Here is a 19,479-nt window from a genome sequence, read left to right as displayed (position 1 = left end):
ACAAGACATGCAGAGAGATTTAGATCAAATACTCACCACATGCGTCCACACAAGTGACTGGGCCAGCGATGAGCGACGGGTTGCTGACAGACCCAACAGCGTTCTTGGCATATACTCTGAACTCATAAGACTCATCCTGGTTCAGTCCAGAAACAGTGAAGCCCATCTCAATGATGTTAGTGAAGTTGGCCTTCACCCATCTGTCGCTGGGAGCTTCCCTCCTCTCCACGCTGTAGCCAGAAATCTTGCTGCCACCATCGTATGGAGGCCTCTGCCAGGCCAGTCGGACTGAGTTCTTGGTGACTTCTGTGATATGGACATTTGCTGGGGGCTCTGCAACATTAAATTGTGAAAGATGCAACTTTAGTGAAACAACGGTTTAATGTGTCTCCTTAAAGCTCCAGACAGAGATACAAATTAGAATTACTTACCGCAGGCATCAATAGCAAGCACCTCTTCAGAGGTCTTGCTCATCTTTCCAATACCGGCGGCATTTTCAGCTGCCACCTTGAATTCATAGAAGAGGCCAGGGCAGATGTTTGTGAGTCGCCACTGGTTTCCTGAGATTGGTGTCTTATTGACCTTCTGCCAGAGGATGCTGCTTCTCTCCTTCATCTGGAGATGATAGCCAATGACAGTGTTTCCACCGTCATTGACTGGCTCATTCCAGCAGACTGTGAGGCTCTCTCTGGACACAAAGCCGAGCCATGGTGTAGATGGAGGGCCAGGGATGGCTGCAATGGACAACAGTAATGTTTCTTTAGAAAGATCATCCATAAAGGTGCCAAAGGATAATTAATAGAGTAACACACACACACTCTCTCTCTCACTCACACACACACACACACACACACACACACACACACACACACACACACACACACACACACACACACTATTACTTACTGTATGGAAGCTTTATCATGATTGGCTTGGTGTCAATATGGTCACTGACACCAAAGCGGTTCTCAGCCTTGATCCTGAACTGAAACTCCTCTCCCTTGGTCAGCTTAGTCACCTTGATTGAACTTCTAGCAATGCTAGTTGACACCTCTGCCCAGTTAGGAGTGCTGGTTTCACGTTTCAGAACAATGTAGTTGGTAACAGGACTGCCGCCATCATATTCTGGAACCGCCCATTTCAGACATACTGTGCTTTCTCCGACCTCACCGACCTCAATTGGACCAATAGGAGGTCCGGGTCTGTCCAGCACAACAAAGATAAGGAAGATTTTGGTGGTACCTCCCGCATTAGAAGCAGTGACTTCATATTTGCCAGCGTCAGTTGAAATGCTTTCATTTAGGGTGAGGATCAAACTGTCTGGAGTAAGTTCAGTGAGCAGCCTCTTGGATCCCTTGATGACGACATTGTTTTTGGACATGGTCACCTTAGGCGTTGGCCTGGCATTGAGAGGAATCTCAAAGGTTAGGTTGGCTCCTGCTCTCACATAAACTGTATTCTTGGGGTAGTTCTTCAGGTCAAATTCAGGAGCCACTGTTTAAGAAGACATCAATGTGATAATTAATTTTATATTCACAAATTCCATGGATTACCCAGTCATTCCCACATTCCCAGTCATTATTTTGTATAATGTTTACCTTCGAAGAAAACAAATCTAAATGTGTGAACACTTTGTGCACAACATCTTGTTTTCTGGGGAAAATAATAACTAAAATCGAAATGTCAAAAGATATTACCATGTATTTCCTTGACGATAACGGGTACGATCATCTCCTTTGGTTCACTGAGTCCGGCATGGTTCTCTGCACGGACTCTAAAGTAGTACTCTGCACACTCCCTCAGGTTCTTGATGGTGTGGGTCATGGTCTTCACAGAGGCACACTTCACCCACTTGGTCTGTCCCTTCTCCAGGGCATCAATAAGGTACCCAGTGACTCTGCTACCGCCATCGTATTCTGGTCTTGTCCAAGCAATCGTAACACTGTCCTTAGTAACATTTGCAACTCCTAGTTTCATGGGAGCACTTGGCACCTCTGTAAAAGACAGTGGGAAACTTCATGAGGCACATTTAGTTGAATGGTAAAGATCATTAGAATCAATTTCACAGCTTCTCCATTTAAAAAAGTGTCAAATCACTACATTACCTGTAATCTTTGTTCCAGCTTTGGCCTCCTGGGGGACACCTACTCCATACTCATTTTCTCCAATAACTCTAAAGTAATACATGGCTCCCTCCTGCAAGTCGTTCACCTTAAATGTCAATGCATGGCAGTTGTTGGTCATAGACACCCACGCCTTCTTACTGGCCTCACGTTTTTCAACGTGGTAGGCCTTCACGGCATCACCGCCATCATTCTCAGGAGCTTCCCAACTGAGGGTTGCAGAATCTCTGGTCACTGCTGAAACTTTAACATTGACAGGAGGTCCAGGAGAGTCGAGCACCTTGACAACCATGGGCAATGTTGCTGTTCCCAGTGCTGATTCAATAGTGACGGAATACTCTCCGGAGTCGTTTCTGGTTGACTTTTCAATGGTCAGTGAAGTGCTTGATTCTGTTGATTCAATGGTTCCTCTGACCTTTAGATCAACACCCTCCCTGGCCCATGCCACTGATGGCACAGGTTTGCCCTTGAATGGTACCTTGAGAGTAAATGCTATGCCATGCTTGACAATAAGTACTTTACGCATCTCAATGTCAACATCAAATGATGGCTCTGCAGTTCTGTCCATTGCTGTGGCCGCATCTGAATATGCACTACGCACACTACTGCCAACTTTGTTTATTGCCTTGACACAAAATTCATATTCAGCATCTGTCTTTAGTCCAGAGATCGTGAACTCCAAGCTCTTGGTAAGAGGTATAGCCTCAACCCATCTTGCTAGTTCTTCAGGTGATTCAGGTACCTCCTCTTCCTCTTCTTCCTCCTCCTCATATTCCTCTTCCTCTTCCCCAACAACCTCTGGCTCTGGTTTGTGGATGTACTCTCTGTATTCTACACTGTATCCAAGGATTGGACTACCACCATCATGTCTCGGTGGTTTCCAGACAATAGACACACTTTCCTTGGTTGAACCGATGATCTTTGGCTTGGTTGGGCGAGAAGCCACAACCAGAGGATCGACTGCTCTGAATGATGCAGATCGTTCACTTGGAGGACTGAGACCAGCCTCATTTTCAGCATAGACTCTGAAGTCATACTCACAACCCTTGCGCAATTTGGTTGCTACTGTGGTACATTCAACAACGGGATTTTTGTTGACACGGACCCAGCGCATACCTGTCTTCTCACGGCGCTCAATCACATATCCAGTGATGGGGGTGCCTCCATCACTGGCTGACTTGCACCAAGTAAGGGTCATTGAATCACCAGTTATGGCAGTGACATCAACATTAGTTGGAGCAGTGGCAAAAGTGTATGGGTCTGTGATCTTTACAGCATCACATTCCAGAGCCTCACCAAGTCCATTCTTGTTGACGGCCAAAACCCTGAAGATATATTCGTTGCCCTTGAGCAGTCCTGTGACTTTAAGGTATGTTTTTGTGACATCTCCATTCACCACTGTCCATGCCAAGCGGCTCGTCTCACGCTTCTCAACAACGTAATGTGTGATGTTAGCACCACCGGTTTCCTGAGGAGGACCCCATGACAGAGTGCATGCTTCAGCTGTAAGACCAGTGATCTGCAGAGGCCCTGCTGAGGGTCCTGGCTTATCTAAAATAACACAGTTTATTGGCATAGCAACTGTTCCGCCAATATTCTGTAGAGTTAGAACATACTGTCCAGAATCTGTTCTGACGCTATCCTTTACAATGACAGAAGTGCTGGTATCTGTGGAAACAATCTGGATTCTGGCTCTCAGCTCAATCTCTTTGCCATCCTTGGTCCAGGAAATGACAGGGGCAGGACGTCCAGCAAGGTCAGCGTTAATCCTCAGAGTTTCCCCTGCTTTCACAAGCACTGCCTCTCTGTATTTGACATCCATCATAATGCGTGGTGGATCTACATCATCCTTGACAGTGATGGGGCCGGTGGTATCAGATGGTTCACTGAACAATCCAGCTGCATTCTTAGCAATGACACGGAAGTCATACTGACTGTTCTCTGTAAGGCCTGTTGCATCGTAGCGGGTCTCAGGCACATTGGTGAAGTTGCACCTTGTCCAGCGTCCTTCAGGAAGATCTCTGCGTTCAATGGTGTAGCCAGACACCTTGGCTCCACCATCATACTCTGGCTTATCCCAAGACAAGGAGACAGATGTTCTGGTAACAGCAGTGACCACAGGTGTGCCTGGTGGGTCACAAGGATCTCTGGCTGCTACAGCTTCACAGGTCTTGCTGCATTTCCCGATACCAGATATATTTTCAGCATAAACACGGTATTCGTACATCATGCCCTCTTCAATTCCAATGACTTTGTATTCTGTGTCTTTAATCATTCCTCTGTTCATCTTTGTCCAAAGAATGCTGGAACGCTCCTTCCTCTCCAGATGGTAGCCCACAACAGGACTGCCACCATCAACGACTGGCTCATTCCAAATCACCAACATGTAAGACTTGGTGGCCAACTTCACTATAGGCGTGGAAGGAGGTCCAGGTTGTTTGAAGTTATACTGAGCAGTGATTCCAGGTGAATCCACATATGTACTCTTTCCATAACGGTTGACTGCATAGATGCGAAATTGGTACTCCGCTCCGTGTGTAAGGCGGCCAGCTTTGAAAGATGTTCTGGCAACATTACTTGCTACCATCTGCCATTCTTGGGTGTTTGTGTCTCTCTTCTCCACAATATAGTTACTGATGCAGCAGCCACCATCGTAATCTGGTGGAGACCAGGACAGTGTGATGCTGTCTGATGTCACCGAATCCACCTGGACACCTTTAGGTGCACCGGGTTTATCGAGGACAACAACTCCAATATCTGCTGTGACAGTTCCTCCTGTGTTTGCCAAGGTGATCTCATACTTGCCAACATGTTCTCTGGTAGCCTCTTTGATAATAATTTTGGATGAGGTTGTGGTGTTTAAGATAGTAACTGATGATGTTTGCTTCAAAGGAAGGCCATCCTTCTTCCAGGATACAACAGGCTTAGGCCGGCCTCTGACTGGAACCTCAAGAGTGAGGTCATCCTTAGCCTTCACACTGTATGTGTTAAAGAGTAAGTTGATCGATGGTTCAATTGTAACATCCTTTGTAACCACAGGCAAACCAAGATCTTTTGGCTCACTCTTTCCCTTCTCATTGATTGCAACAACTCTGAATAAATAAGCTTCATTAGGAGTCAGATTAGGAATAGTTGCTTCAGTCACCTTGACTGTGCATGCTGTGCCCCATTTATCTCCACTCTTGGGCTTAAATTCTACATTGTAGCACATAACCTTGGTGCCACCATCATGAACAGGTTTGTCCCATGTGAGTGACACACTGGTTTTTGTCAAATCTACGAGGCTAACCTTGCTTGGTGGCTGCGGTACCTCAGACACTTTGATTTCTTTGGTTTCAGCCATCTGCCCTTGGCCATATTCATTAACAGCACATACTCTAAAGTAGAAGATTCCACCTTCAGGCAGCTCTTCAATCTTGAATGAGTTGACCAAGCAGTTGCTGGTGACGGTGGTGTAGGCCTTCCTGACAGACTCTCTTTTCTCTACAATGTAGTTTGTGATTTTAGAACCACCATCAGTAAGTGGTGTATCCCAGGCAAGAGTCACTGAGTCCTTCTTGAGCTCTTTCACAGAAAAGCTTTGTGGTGCACTTGGTGTATCCAAAATTCTCACTACAACAATAGCGGATTTTGCACCACTGCTGTTCTCTATTGTTAGTGAGTATTTACCACTGTCAAAGCGGTTCACATTGTCAATGACAAGCATGGTATATGAACTGGTGGTGTCAATTCCAGCACGCTCTGTGAGAGTACCCTCAACCTTTTCCCACTTCACAGCAGGTTCCGGCCTTCCTCTGATGGTGACAAACAGACGCAGAGTTCCTCCTGCACGAACAGATACCACCTTCCTGAGATCAGCATCGAGCTCGATCTCTGGTGCTTCTACCCTGTCAGAAGTAACCACGGTGCTATGGACATTAGCAGCCTCCCCCACTCCCTCAGAATTGATTGCGCAGACACGGAACTGGTACTCTCCGCCCTCCTTCAAGTCTGTGATAGTGAGTTTAGTGGCTTGTGTGCCAGTGGGTGGAGTGCACATAGTCCATTCTTTTTCAACTGGTGCTTCTACTGCCGGTGCTACTTCTGCCTCCTCTGTTTCTTCGGGCAATGGTGTATACTCCCTCATTTCAACAATGTAGCCCTTTACATAGGCACCACCATCAAAGTCAGGTTTGCCCCAGGACAGAGACACAGAAGACTTTGTGTAGTCTGTCACTTTAGGATGGTGTGGAGGTCCAGGTGCTGTTAAGGCATCACACGCTCTTTGTAGTAGGGATAATTCACTAAGGTCTCCCATTCCAGCCTCATTTTCAGCAGCAACACGGAACTCATAGAAGTGGTCGATCATCAGACCTGTAACCTTGAAGTGGTTGTCAGTCAGCTTTTGTCGATTGCATTTTGTCCACCTTACACTATCTTTGTCACGTTTTTCAAGGTGGTAGCCCTCTATTTCAGCTCCGCCAGTCAGTTCTGGAGCAGTCCATGACAGAACCATAGATTCCTTTGTGATCTGACTTGCTTCTGGAGTTCCAGGAGCACTTGGTGGCTTGTAAGGATTGCGTGCAATGATGGCTTCACTCTCGAGATAATCGCCAAAACCATATTTGTTGACTGCCCTGACTCTGAAAATGTATTCATTTCCTGGAAGCAAATTTGTTATTTTATGGTACAGCTTCTTGATATTTGGTCCAGCTACTGTCCATGACAACCTGCTAGTCTCTCTTTTCTCCAAGACATAGTGTGTGATGCTAGCCCCACCATCCAGAGTTGGTTCAGCCCAGGAAAGGATGCACCGGTCAGCCATAATTCCCGTCACTCTCATGGGTCCAGCAGGTGGACCTGGTTTATCCAGGACTTTGACAGTGATAGGGAAGATTTTCGTACCACCCAGATTTTTGAGGACTAGGTCATAGTGGCCACCATCCAGCTTGGTTACATCCTTAATGGTAATGGCTGCACGTTTCGGTGTAGTTTTTACTTCAATGCGCAGGGCTTTGTTCATTTCCTTGCCCTCTTTTAGCCAGACAACCTCAGGAGTTGGTTTTCCATAGATGTCAGCATCAAGAAGCAAGTGTTCTCCAGCATTGACAATTATAACATCCTTGTATTTGGGATCCATTGAAGCCCTTGGTGGTTCAATTTCATCAGTAGCAGTAATAAGTCCAGAGCTGTCGGATGGCATGCTGAAGGTTCCGGCTGCATTTCTTGCAATAACTCTGAATTCATATTGTTCATTTTCTGTCAGGCTGGTGACGGTATACTCAGTCTCAACTATATTAGTGAAATTAGCCCTTACCCAATGTACATCAGGGGAGGAAATATCTTTCCTTTCCACAATATATCCATTTACTTTGCTGCCACCATCATACTGAGGCTTGGTCCACTGAATCTTGATTACGGTCTTAGAAATAGATACAGCTTCAGGAGCACCAGGAGGATCACATGGGTCACGAGCAACAAAGGACTCAGACACTTTACTGCATCTGCCAATGCCAACAATATTTTCAGCAGAGACTCTAAATTCATAGCCAATACCCTCCTCTAGATTGGATATCTTGAACAGAGTATCAGTTATAAGAGTCTTGTTCAGTTTGTTCCACATGATGCTGCTTCTCTCCTTGCTTTCTAGGTGGTACCCAATAACTGTACTTCCACCATCATTGACTGGCTCATTCCATTCAATGATCATCATTTCCTTTGATGCAGATTTGACAAATGGCGTTCCTGGAGGCCCTGGTGGTTTGTATGGATATTGAACAACGATGGACTTTGAGTCCAAAGATGCACCCTTTCCATATCTGTTTTCAGCTATGATTCTGAACTGGTATTCTGCACCAGTTTTCAGCTTGGTGACCTTAAAAGCTGTTCTAGCAAGTTGCGTGGTGACGGACTGCCATGTTTGGGTGGTGGTGTCTCTCTTCTCCACGACATAGTTCTTTACTTGGCATCCCCCCATGTACACTGGAGGCTCCCAGGAGAGATGAACAAAAGTGTTGCTCACTTCAACAACCTGGACTGGACCTTTTGGTGGACCAGGTTTGTCAAGGATAATGATAGCCACATCTTCAGTGATCGTGCTGGCACTATTGGCTGCTGTGATGGAATATTTGCCATAGTCATCCTTGCAAGCCTCAGTAATTTTAATTCCAGTTGTTGTTGGTGTCTTTATGACATTAATTCTGGATGTCACCTTCAAAGATTGACCATCCTTGGTCCAGGAGACTTTAGGTTTGGGCCGGCCAAGCACAGGGAATTCCAAAGTCAAGTCCTTTCCAGCTAATACACTGTAGGTATTAAATTGCATCTTAATGCTGGGCTCCATGGTTATGTCATTGGCAACGATGGGGGCAGCAAGTGCTGTTGGCTCACTCTTTCCCTTCTCATTGTAAGCAATGATGCGGAATAGGTATTCTGCTCCTGCTGTGAGGCCTGTGACAGTGCCCTCGCATGTCTTTGTATTTGTTGCAACTCCCCACTTATCTGTACCCTTGGGTTGCATCTCAATTAGGTAGCCACCAATTCTACTGCCACCATCATGCTCAGGTTTCTCCCAGGCCATTGAGATACTGGCCTTAGTGACATCAGTGAGGGAGATTTTTCCAACAGGCAGCGGAACCTCAGAGGCCTTGAAAGCTGCTTTTGTTTCAACAGCCTGGCCGATTCCATAGTCATTCTCAGCCATGACTCTGAAGTAGTACATAGCACCTTCAATTAAGTTCTCAACTTTGAATGTTGTCTTGGTGCATTTGGTTGAGACATTTGCATATGTCTTTCTGGTTGATTCACGTTTGTCGATGACATAGTTCTTGATTTTGGAGCCTCCATCAATCAGTGGGGCATCCCATACCAGAGTGACAGAGTCCTTTTTGACCTCTTTAACCACAAGCTTCTGTGGGGAGCCAGGTGTATCCAAGACTTTCACAGAAACAAACTCAGACACAGTTCCACTGCTGTTTGTCAGGCTCAGTGTGTATTTTCCAGAGTCACTCCTGTCGCATGAGTCAATGGACAACTGTGTGAAGTTGAGAGTTTTCTCAACTACTGCTTTTTCAGTCAAGTCTCCCTCATCCTTAGTCCACTTAATCTCAGGTGTTGGCCTGCCCTTGAATGGAATATGGATCCTAACAGATCCACCAGCTTTCAAGGTGATGCCCTTCCTCAGCTCAGAGTTTAGGTGGATCTGTGGTGGGTCCAACCTTTCCTCTGGCTTAGCTGTTCCAGAGAGACCTGCTGGCTCACCAACTCCAAGCTTGTTCAAAGCGCACACCTGTATCTTGTACTCCTGACCCTCATTTAGTTTGGTAATTTCATATTTGTTGACACGCAGACCAGTGGGGGGAGTCACCATGGTCCATTCCTCCTCCTCAGCCTTACAGACTTCAACAATGTATCCTTGTATGGCGCTGCCACCATCAGACAGAGGCTTACCCCATGACACTGTCATCGAGCTCTTCGTGGAGTCAATCACATTCACGTATGCTGGCGCACCAGGTTTGTACTTGGGATCACTGGCCTTGTAGTATGAACTTGGAAGACTTGGTTCTCCTGCTCCGACTACATTCTCAGCAGTCACTCTGAATTCATATTCATGGCCAGTGGTTAAGCCTATAGCTCTAAAGGAAAGGTCAGTGACTTTCTGTCTGTTGCATCTGGTCCATTTTATTCCATTTCTGTCCTTCTTTTCAAGGATGTAATTTGTAATCTCACTGCCACCATCAGTCTCAGGGGCTGACCAAGTAATGGTCATACCATCATGAGCGATGTTGGATACATCCTCAATATGAGGTGGACAAGGAGGAACAAATGGAGTTTTCATAATCACTCCGCCAGACTCCAGTGGCTCACTGACACCATAACTGTTAACTGCCATGACACGGAACATATACTCATTGCCTTCCAGTAATTTGGTGACTTTGTAGCATGTGGTTTCACAGCTGTTAGAAACAATAGTCCAAGCTAGACGGCTGGTTTCTCTTCTCTCGATTATATAGTGCTTAATAGGACTACCTCCATCGTGTAGAGGGGCATGCCATACAAGTGTGCATCTATCTTCAGCTACTCCAGCGGTGTGGAGGGGTCCTTCACATCGGCTTGGCCTGTCCAGGACCAAGACCTTGAATGGAACAGTTTCACTGCCAGCCTCATTTGTCAGCTGGAGGGTGTAAATTCCACCATCGATTCTAACAGAGTCCTTAATGACAATCATTGCATGGTTTTCTGTGTTTTTAATCTCCAGTCTAAATGTATTCTCGATTGGTTTTTCATCCTTGAACCACTGGATTGTGGGAAGCGGTTTGCCGTGGACATCGGCATCAAGCTTGAAGGTCTCACCGGCATTGATGGTAATGGTTTTGATGAATGCTGGGTCAATGGAGAATTTGGGCGCTTCCAACTTATCACTTACAGTAATCGGTCCACTGTTGTAGGATGGCTTACTGACGGTCCCTACTGAATTTTTAGCAATGACTCTAAAGTCATACTGTGCATTTTCTGTCAGACCAGTGACAGTAAACTGGGTCTCAATCACATTAGTGAAGTTTGCCCTTACCCACCTGCCCTCTGGCAGATCACGTCTCTCCACAGTATAGCCAGTTATATTACTGCCACCATCATATTCTGGTTTAGTCCACTGGATGACAATGGAGTCGTTGGTCACATGGATGGCCTCTGGTTGACCAGGAGGATCACATTGGTCACGGGCAACACAGCCCTCTGAGAGCTTACTGCACCTGCCAATGCCAACTATATTTTCAGCATAAACCCGGTACTCATACTCAACACCCTCTTCCAAGGGGTGACTCTTGAAAACAGTCTCGTAAATAAGTGTCTTGTTGATCTTGACCCAGAGAATACTATTCCTCTCTTTCCTTTCAAGATGGTAGCCCAGAACGGGGCTGCCTCCATCTTGGACAGGCTCGTGCCACTCAACAATCTGGTGATCCCGAGAGAGAGAAGAGATGAAGGGAGTGCCTGGTGGGCCTGGTTCTTTGTATGGATACTGAGCAACCACACTAGATGAATCCAGACCATGACTCTTGCCATAGCGATTCTGAGCAATGATCCTAAACTGGTACTCGGCTCCAGTCTTCAGTCTTGGCACTTTAATGGTTGTTCTGGCATAGTTAATGCTAACATTTTCCCATGTTGTTGAGGTAGTAGCTCTCTTCTGTACAATGTAATTAGAAATCTGGCAGCCACCATTGTGCTTTGGTGGATCCCATGAAAGAGTGACACTCTGTGTTGTGATTTCATCGAACCTCACAGGGCCGGATGGAGGGCCAGGCTTGTCAAGTACAATAATTTCAACTGTTGTGTCTTTCTCTCCAGCTGAGTTAGCAACATGTATACCATACATGCCACCATCATCACCTGCTGCCTCCTTAATACTCAGTGTTGAATGTGTTGGTGTGTTGAGAATGTTGACTCTGGTAGTGTACTTCATAGAGGCTCCATCTTTTGTCCATGAGACTTTTGGTTTAGGTCTTCCAAAGAATGGAATATCAACATTTAGGTCTTTGCCCACTTTGACACTGTAGCTGCTGAATGCTGGTCGAACATCTGGCTCATAGACTAAGTCCTTGGTCATCACTGCACCAGCAAGGACTTTGGGGTCACTCTTTCCTTTATCATTGACTGCTATAATTCTAAACAGATACTCATCTCCTGGATTCAGTTTGGAAACAGTAGTGTCCATTGTCTTAAAAGTGTTAACACCAGACCACTTCTCCTGGCCCTTAAGTTGCACCTCGAGCAGGTACTGAATGACTCTGCTACCGCCATCATACTCTGGCCTCTCCCAGGCCAAAGATATGCTTGTTTTGGTTTGATCTGTAACAATCAAGTTCTTTGGAGACTGGGGCACCTCTGAGACTTTAAGAGGATCTGCAGTTGCTGCAGGCAGGCCAACACCATGTTCATTTTCAGCAAGGACTCGGAAGTAGTAACTACAACCCTCCTGGAGTGGCTCAATCTTCCATGAAAGAGCACGACAATTTGTTACAACAGCTGCATATGTTTTGCGAGTGCTCTCTCTCTTTTCAACAATGTAGTTCTTGATCTTGGACCCTCCATCCAACAGAGGTGGCTCCCATGCCAGTGTCACAGATTGGTTTGTTATTTCTTTCACCTTTAAGTTAACAGGAGCACTTGGTGTGTCAAGAACACGGACAACAACAAATGCAGATTTAGTTCCACTGGTGTTCTCTGCAGTGATGGTGTATTTTCCACTGTCATTTCTACTCATCTTGTCAATTACAAGGGATGAGTAACTGCTGGTCACCTCGACCTGAGCTCTCTCTTTAAGTGCAGCTTCATCTTTATCCCACTTTATGGCAGGAGTGGGTCTTCCTTTGATAGGAATAAACAGTCTGAGTGAAGCTCCAGCTTTAATGGTCACAATCTTTCTCAGTTCTGGGTCAATGTCAAGGTCTGGCTCCTCTGCTCTGTCCCGGGCAACAACAGCTCCAGAAACATCGGCATGCTCACCAACTCCAACTTTGTTGATAGCACATACTCTAAACTTGTATGCCTGGTTTTCTTTCAGGTTTCCAACTTCAAACTTGGTCTTATTGACACCTGTTGGAGGTGTACACATTGTCCATTCCTCAGCAGGGGCATCAGTGGTGACTGCCTGGGCAGATGGGGCTTCAGCAGGAGCTTCAGCAGGAGCCTCGGCTGGCGGCGGTTGCTCTGTGGTAGTGCAACACTCAATAGTGTATCCTTGAATCTCACAGCCTCCATCACAGACGGGCTTGCCCCATGACAGGAATACTGATGTTTTAGTTGTGTCAGTTACTTTTGGATTGTGCGGTGGGCCAGGCCTGAAGATGGGATCGAGTGCTTTGATGAACACAGTTGGAGAGCTTGGCTCACCAAGGCCTACAGCGTTCTCAGCTACAACTCGGAATTCATAACTATGCCTTTCTAAGAGTCCAGTGATCTTGAAAGTCAAGTCAGTGACTGTTTTCCTGTTACATTTTGTCCATCTTACACCTTCTTTGTCATGTTTCTCAATTACGTATCCAGTGATAGGACTGCCTCCATCCTCGGAAGGAGCCTCCCAGGTGAGCACCATTGAATCTTTTTTAATATCTGAAATGTCCAAGCTCTTGGGTGTTCCAGGCACCTCAAACGGATCTTTCATTGTGGCAGCAGCAGACTCAAGTGGTGCACCAACTCCAAACTGGTTGACAGCATGGACTCTGAAGATGTACTCATTTCCTTCCAGGAGCTTCGTGACCTTTAAACAAATCTTCTCTACTTTTGGATCAACAACAGTCCAGACTAGCCTGCTTGTCTCTCTCCTCTTTACAATGTAGTGAGAGATTTTGCTGCCACCATCTTGTAGTGGTGGTTTCCATGCAAGGCAGCATCGATCCTTGGTTATTCCTGTGACAACAAATGGTCCCTGTGGTTCTCCAGGTTTATCTAGAACAACAACGTTGACCTGTACAGCCTTTTCTCCCCCTGGATTTCTCAGCAGCAGAGTGTATTGGCCTCCATCTGAAAGTTTAGCTTCCTTGACAGATATATAAGCTTTGATGGGTGTGTTTTTAATTTCTCTATGAATAGTGTTGCCCAGCTCCTGCTCTCCCTTCATCCAGTGGATAGAGGGCAATGGTTTGCCATGAACATCTGCATCAATTTTGAAGTTGTCTCCGGCATTAACTACAACAGTCTGTGTATACTCTGGGTCAATGCTGAGGCGTGGTGGTTCAATCTCATCCCTGGCAGTGATAGGACCAGTGCTGTAAGAGGGCAGACTGAAAACACCAGCAGCATTTCTGGCAATGACACGGAACTCATACTGATCATCCTGCACAAGTCCAGTTGCAACGTATTCTGTTTCAATGACATTGGTGAAGTTAGCCTTCAGCCAACGACCTTCAGGAAGCTCCTTCTTTTCCACAACGTAACCTGTAACCTTTGCACCACCATCATATTCAGGCTTGGTCCAAACAATGGTCATGGAGTCTTTAGTGATCTTTGTAGCCTCTGGGGTGCCAGGGGGGTCACAAGGATCTCTTGCAACTTGTCCCTCGGATACCTTGCTCACTTTGCCTATCCCAACAATATTTTCTGCATAAACCCTGTACTCATATTCCATTCCTGGTTCCAGATCAGAAGTCTTGAAGGTTTGGTCAGTAATAAGAGACTTGTTGAGTTTCACCCAAAGGATGCTGTTTCTCTCTTTACGTTCAAGATGGTAGCCCAAGATAGTGCTGCCACCATCAATCACAGGTTCATTCCAGGCCACCACCATGCTGTCCTTGCTGCAGACTGCAATGGATGGTGTTCCTGGTGGTCCTGGCAGCTTGTATGGGTATTGAGCCACAATACACGCTGAGAGAAGAGCTGGACTTTTTCCATATCTGTTTTCTGCTGTGATTCTAAATTGATACTCAGAACCAGTCTTCAACCTGCCTGCCTTTATTTTAGTCCTTGCTAGGTTAGGAGATACCACCACCCAGGCAGTTGTGGATGTATCTCTCTTTTCCACAATGTAGTTTTTGATCGTGCAACCACCATCATATTCTGGTCTGTTCCAGGAGATAGTTACACTGTCAGAGGTGACCTCCTCCACCTTAACTGGACCGCCTGGCTGTCCTGGTTTGTCTAGTACAACAATGCCAATGTCGGCTGTTGTTTCTCCTGCTGTGTTGCTAATAGTAATATGGTACCGGCCAACATCATCTCGAGTAGCTTCTTTTATATTGAGATTCAGCTTTGTCTCTGTTGCTCCATAGTTGACTCTGGTAGTTCTCTTTAGAGGCAGAGCATCTTTTACCCAGGAGACAGCTGCTTTGGGACGTGCAACATAAGGAACTTCTACTGTCAGGTCTTCTCCTGCTAACACACTGAACGTGTTGAACAACATCTTGACAACAGGGGCAAACACAAGATCTTTTACGATCACTGGCACACCAATCTGTCGTGGGTCACTTGTTCCCTTCTCATTTCTTGCTGCAACACGGAACATGTATTCTTCACCGGCATTGAGTCCACTAATAGTGGCTTCTGTTTCCTTTACAATCACAGACTGGCTCCACTTATCAACACCCTTAGGCTGGATCTCAACAACATAACAGCCCACTCTGCTGCCACCATCATGCTCTGGCTTTTCCCAGGAGAGGGTAACACTGCTCTTTGTAACATCCTTAAGAGAGACTTTACCGGGTGGCTGTGGTTTCTCAGACACTTTCACTGATTCACCAGATTCAATGGGCAGGCCAATGCCATATTCATTCTCAGCCAAAACTCTGAAGTAATAGTTGCATCCTTCCAAGAGCTGGTCAACTGTGAAGGTGGTGTGATGGCAGTTCGCATTGACTGTGGCATATGCTTTCCTTGTAGACTCGCGTTTTTCAACAACGTAGTTTTTAACCTTAACTCCTCCATCGTTCACAGGTGGCTCCCAAGTCAAAGTGACAGATGCCTTTGTTATAGCAGTAATCTTGAGATTCTGTGGGGCACTTGGTGTGTCAAGCACCCTGACTTGGACTGTAACTGTCTTGGATCCAGAGCTGTTTTCAACTGTAAGATTATACTTTCCACTGTCAAATCTGTTGACATTTTCAATTACGAGTGAAGTGTATGATGTTGTGCTGTCAATGGTTGCCCTCTCAATACGCTCACCATCTCCTTTGGTCCATTTAGCCTGAGGAGCTGGTCTGCCTCTGATAGGCACAAACAGCCTGAGTGAACAGCAAGCTCGAAGACTGATAAGCTTGCGGAGCTCAGCATCTAAATCAAGCTCAGGTGGCAGGAGCCTGTCCTCTGCCTTTATATTGTCAGGTACAGATGCTGCATCTCCAACTCCTTCACAGTTGACAGCAGAGATGTTAATCTTGTACTCCTGGTTCTCCTGCAGGTTAATAATGGTAAACAAAGTGGCAAGGAGTCCTTCTTTGGGTGTCACAATGGTCCATTCTTCCTCTTCCTCCTTTTCAGATGGGATGCAGGTCTCCACAATGTAGCCAGTGATGTCAGAGCCGCCATCATATACAGGTTTGTTCCAGGCGACAGTAATTGAGGATTTGGTTGTGTCCAAGATTCTGGGATTGCAAGGGGCTCCAGGTTTGTACAGTGCATCAGTGGCCTTGTAGAATGGACTTGAGAGACTTGGACCACTCACTCCAGCAGCATTCTCAGCAATAATTCTGAATTTATATTCATGTCCAACAACAAGCCCTGCTGCCTTGAATTGTAGATCTTTGACCTTCCTCTTGTTGCATTTGACCCAGCGGAGGCCTATTCTGTCTTTCCTTTCAATATTGTAGTTGGTGATGGGAGTTCCACCATCACTCACAGGCGCTTGCCACATAACAACCATTGAATCTTTAGTAATAGCTGTCACTTCAGGATTCCCTGGAGGATCTGAAACCACATATGGGTTGTCTGCAATAGTGGGTTCTGAATCAAGAGACTCGCCTAGTCCATATTTGTTTACTGCCATTACTCTGAAGATATATTCATTTCCTTTGAGCAGCTTGGTCACCTTAAATTGTGTTACTTGCAAGTCTGAAATGACATTGGTCCAAACCAGTCTGCTTGACTCACGCTTCTCAATCACATATCCTTCAATCTTGGCACCTCCATCATCGGCAGGTGCAGCCCAAGTGATTATACAGTTGTCAGCATTGACATTGGAAACCTCAAGAGGTCCAACTGGTGGTCCGGGTCTGTCAAGCACTTTGACATTAAAGATGTGTTTTGCAAATCCACCAACATTAGTGGCAGTCAAAACAAATTCTCCTCCATCTGATCTTATAGAGTCCTTATTGGTCAGAGTAGTTGTCAGTTCTGTAAACCTTACGTTTAGTTTCATTGTGTTCTCAACATCCTTTCCATTCTTGGTCCAAGCCATAGTTGGGTTTGGTTGACCAGCAATGTCAGCGTCCAGCTTGAAGGACTCTCCTGCCTTCAGTAGAACAACATCCTTAAAGATGGCATCAACCATAATGCGTGGCTCAATGATATCATCTTTGCAGGTAATTGGATCTGATGGCTCAGAGGGCAAGCTTACTGCACCTGCTGAGTTTCTGGCTATAACACGGAACTCATAAGAGGCATCTTGAGTCAGTCCACTGACAGTGAATGTGGTCTCAGTGATGTTGGTGAAGTTGGCTCTGATCCAGCGCCCAGCAGGCAGTTCTTTCTTCTCCACTGTGTAGCCAGTGAGTTTGAAACCACCATCATACTCCGGCTTTGTCCACTGAATTGTGATGACGTTCTTGTTGACAAATATTGGCTCAGGTTGACCTGGTGGGTCTACAGGGTCCAAGGCCAGGATTGGTTCTGAGGCCTTGCTGGGCTTACCAATTCCAGCCATGTTTTCAGCCATGACACGGAACTCATAAGCAGCTCCAGCTTCAAGCCCACTGGATTTAAAGAGGTTTCCTTTCACAAGAATCTTGCTGATCTTTTGCCACATGACACTGCTTCTTTCTTTCCTCTCAACATGATAACCAATTACTTCATTGCCACCATCAACCACAGGCTCGTTCCAGCCAACTGTTATGGAGTCCTTGGTAAATGCAACAACACCAGGCGTACCAGGAGGTCCAGGGACTTTGAAAGGATAGGCAGCCACCACTGAGTGTGAGGTGATGGGAGGTCCCACACCATATCTGTTCTTAGCCTTTACTCTGAACTGGTACTCTGATCCAGTGTTCAAGCGAATGGCTTTGAACATAGTACGGATGACTGTGGCAGACAGCTCTGCCCATGTTTGGGAAGTGGTGTCTCTGATCTCAACCACATAATTGTTGATTGGGACACCTCCGTCATTCTCGGGAGTGTCCCATGCAAAGATACAATAGGTACGCGCTATCTCCACGATTTTAACTGGTCCCTTGGGTGGCCCAGGTACATCATGTACTTTGACAATGATGTTGTCTGTCACAGAACCAACGATGTTCTTTCCTGTCATAGTGTATAAACCACTGTCAGCTCTGTTGCACTCACTGATGCTGAGGATAACCGTAGCAGCAGTAGATTCCACATTGGTTCTCTGTGTGAGCTTCAGGGCTGTGCCATCTTTTTGCCAAGTGATAGTTGGTCTGGGACGTCCCATAACTGGAATTTCAACCTTGATATCATCTCCTGCCTTGGCAATAACAGTCTTCTGACATACACCACGGAGGTCAAACTGCGGCAGCAAAGTAGAGTCTCTGACAACAATGGGTTTGCTCTCACGTGGAACGCTTCTACCAGAATTGTTGACAGCCATTACGCGGAAGATGTACTCCTCCATCTCATTAAGATTCTTCACTGTGAAGTCCATGGTCTTGACTGCTGTTACATGTGCCCATTGATCAGTTCCCTTCTTCTGGGCTTCAAGGACATATCCTGTAATTCTGCTTCCACCATCATGTTTAGGTTTGGTCCAGGCCAGGCTCACAGAGTTTTTGGTGATATCAGTAGGAATAATGCTCTCTGGAGGAGTTGGTGTCTGTGATGCACGAATTGGATCAGCAGTTTCAGCTGCCTCACCAATGCCATACTCATTCTCGGCAGACACTCTGAAGTAGTACTCGCAGCCTTCACCCAGATCGCCAATCCTGACTGAAGTGCCTGGGCATTTTGTAACAGCAGTTGCAAAAGCCTTGCGTGCTGATTCTCTCTTCTCAATGATGTAGTTGGTGATCTTGGCTCCACCATCAATGAGAGGCATCTCCCACTGAAGAGTAATACTTTCCTTGTCAATGTGGACTGGTTTTAGGTTAAGTGGAGGTCCAGGTGAGTCCAGAACTCTAACTTGTATAGCGGCACTCTTCTTTCCAGCAGAGTTTTCGAGGGTCAGCTCATATTTACCCACATCAATCCTTGAACTCTCAGGGATGATCAGCATTGTGAATGACTCAGTGCTGTCAATGACGGCACGGGGCACAGGACCCCCCTCCTTCGTCCAGGTAACGGTAGGTGTAGGCCGTCCCTTGATTGGCACAAAGAGGCGAATGGAGCAGCCAGCTCTGACGACAAGGGTTCTCCTTAACTCAACATCCAGCTCCAAACCGGGTTCAGCTGGACGCTCCACAATCTCAAACAGCTCCTGAGTTTCTGCAGGCTCTCCTGCTCCCTTAGCATTCACAGCGCTAATCCTGAAGTGGTATTTTGCACCAGTTTCCAGGCCGGGAACAACAAACTCTGTGATCCTCAATGGAGAGGAAGGAGTGTCCTTCACCCATTCTTCTGTTCCTTCTTTCTTGTGTTCAATCACGTATCCAGTAACTTCAAGGCCACCATTATCCAGAGGTTTTCCCCAGTTCAGAGTGGCAGTGCTCTTGGTTGTGTCTGTGACTCTTGGATTGACTGGAGGTCCAGGCACATCTGTCAGACATCAAATAAGTGGTTA

General features: G+C 46.3%; 1 protein-coding gene across 1 annotated transcript in view; it reads right to left on the bottom strand.

Moving 5' to 3' along the window:
• ttn.1 (titin, tandem duplicate 1) overlaps positions 1–19,479 on the bottom strand; it is a 170,205-nt gene that overhangs the window by 26,213 nt on the left and 124,513 nt on the right. Inside the window, exons 172-176 of the mRNA XM_068601488.1 lie at positions 2,106–19,454; positions 1,698–1,994; positions 907–1,494; positions 432–734; positions 37–333 (exon numbers count right to left, since the gene is read on the bottom strand). Of these exons, the coding sequence (XP_068457589.1) occupies positions 37–333; positions 432–734; positions 907–1,494; positions 1,698–1,994; positions 2,106–19,454 (18,834 nt within the window). The remainder of the gene's footprint in view (positions 1–36; positions 334–431; positions 735–906; positions 1,495–1,697; positions 1,995–2,105; positions 19,455–19,479) is intronic.

Source organism: Clinocottus analis, unplaced genomic scaffold, assembly GCF_023055335.1.
Source record: "Clinocottus analis isolate CAN_PGR_092001 unplaced genomic scaffold, fCliAna1.0.p SCAF_50, whole genome shotgun sequence".
Lineage (NCBI taxonomy): Eukaryota > Metazoa > Chordata > Actinopteri > Perciformes > Cottidae > Clinocottus > Clinocottus analis.
The sequence above is the reverse complement of the archived record's forward strand: the minus strand, read 5'-3'. Positions and strand labels throughout refer to the sequence as shown.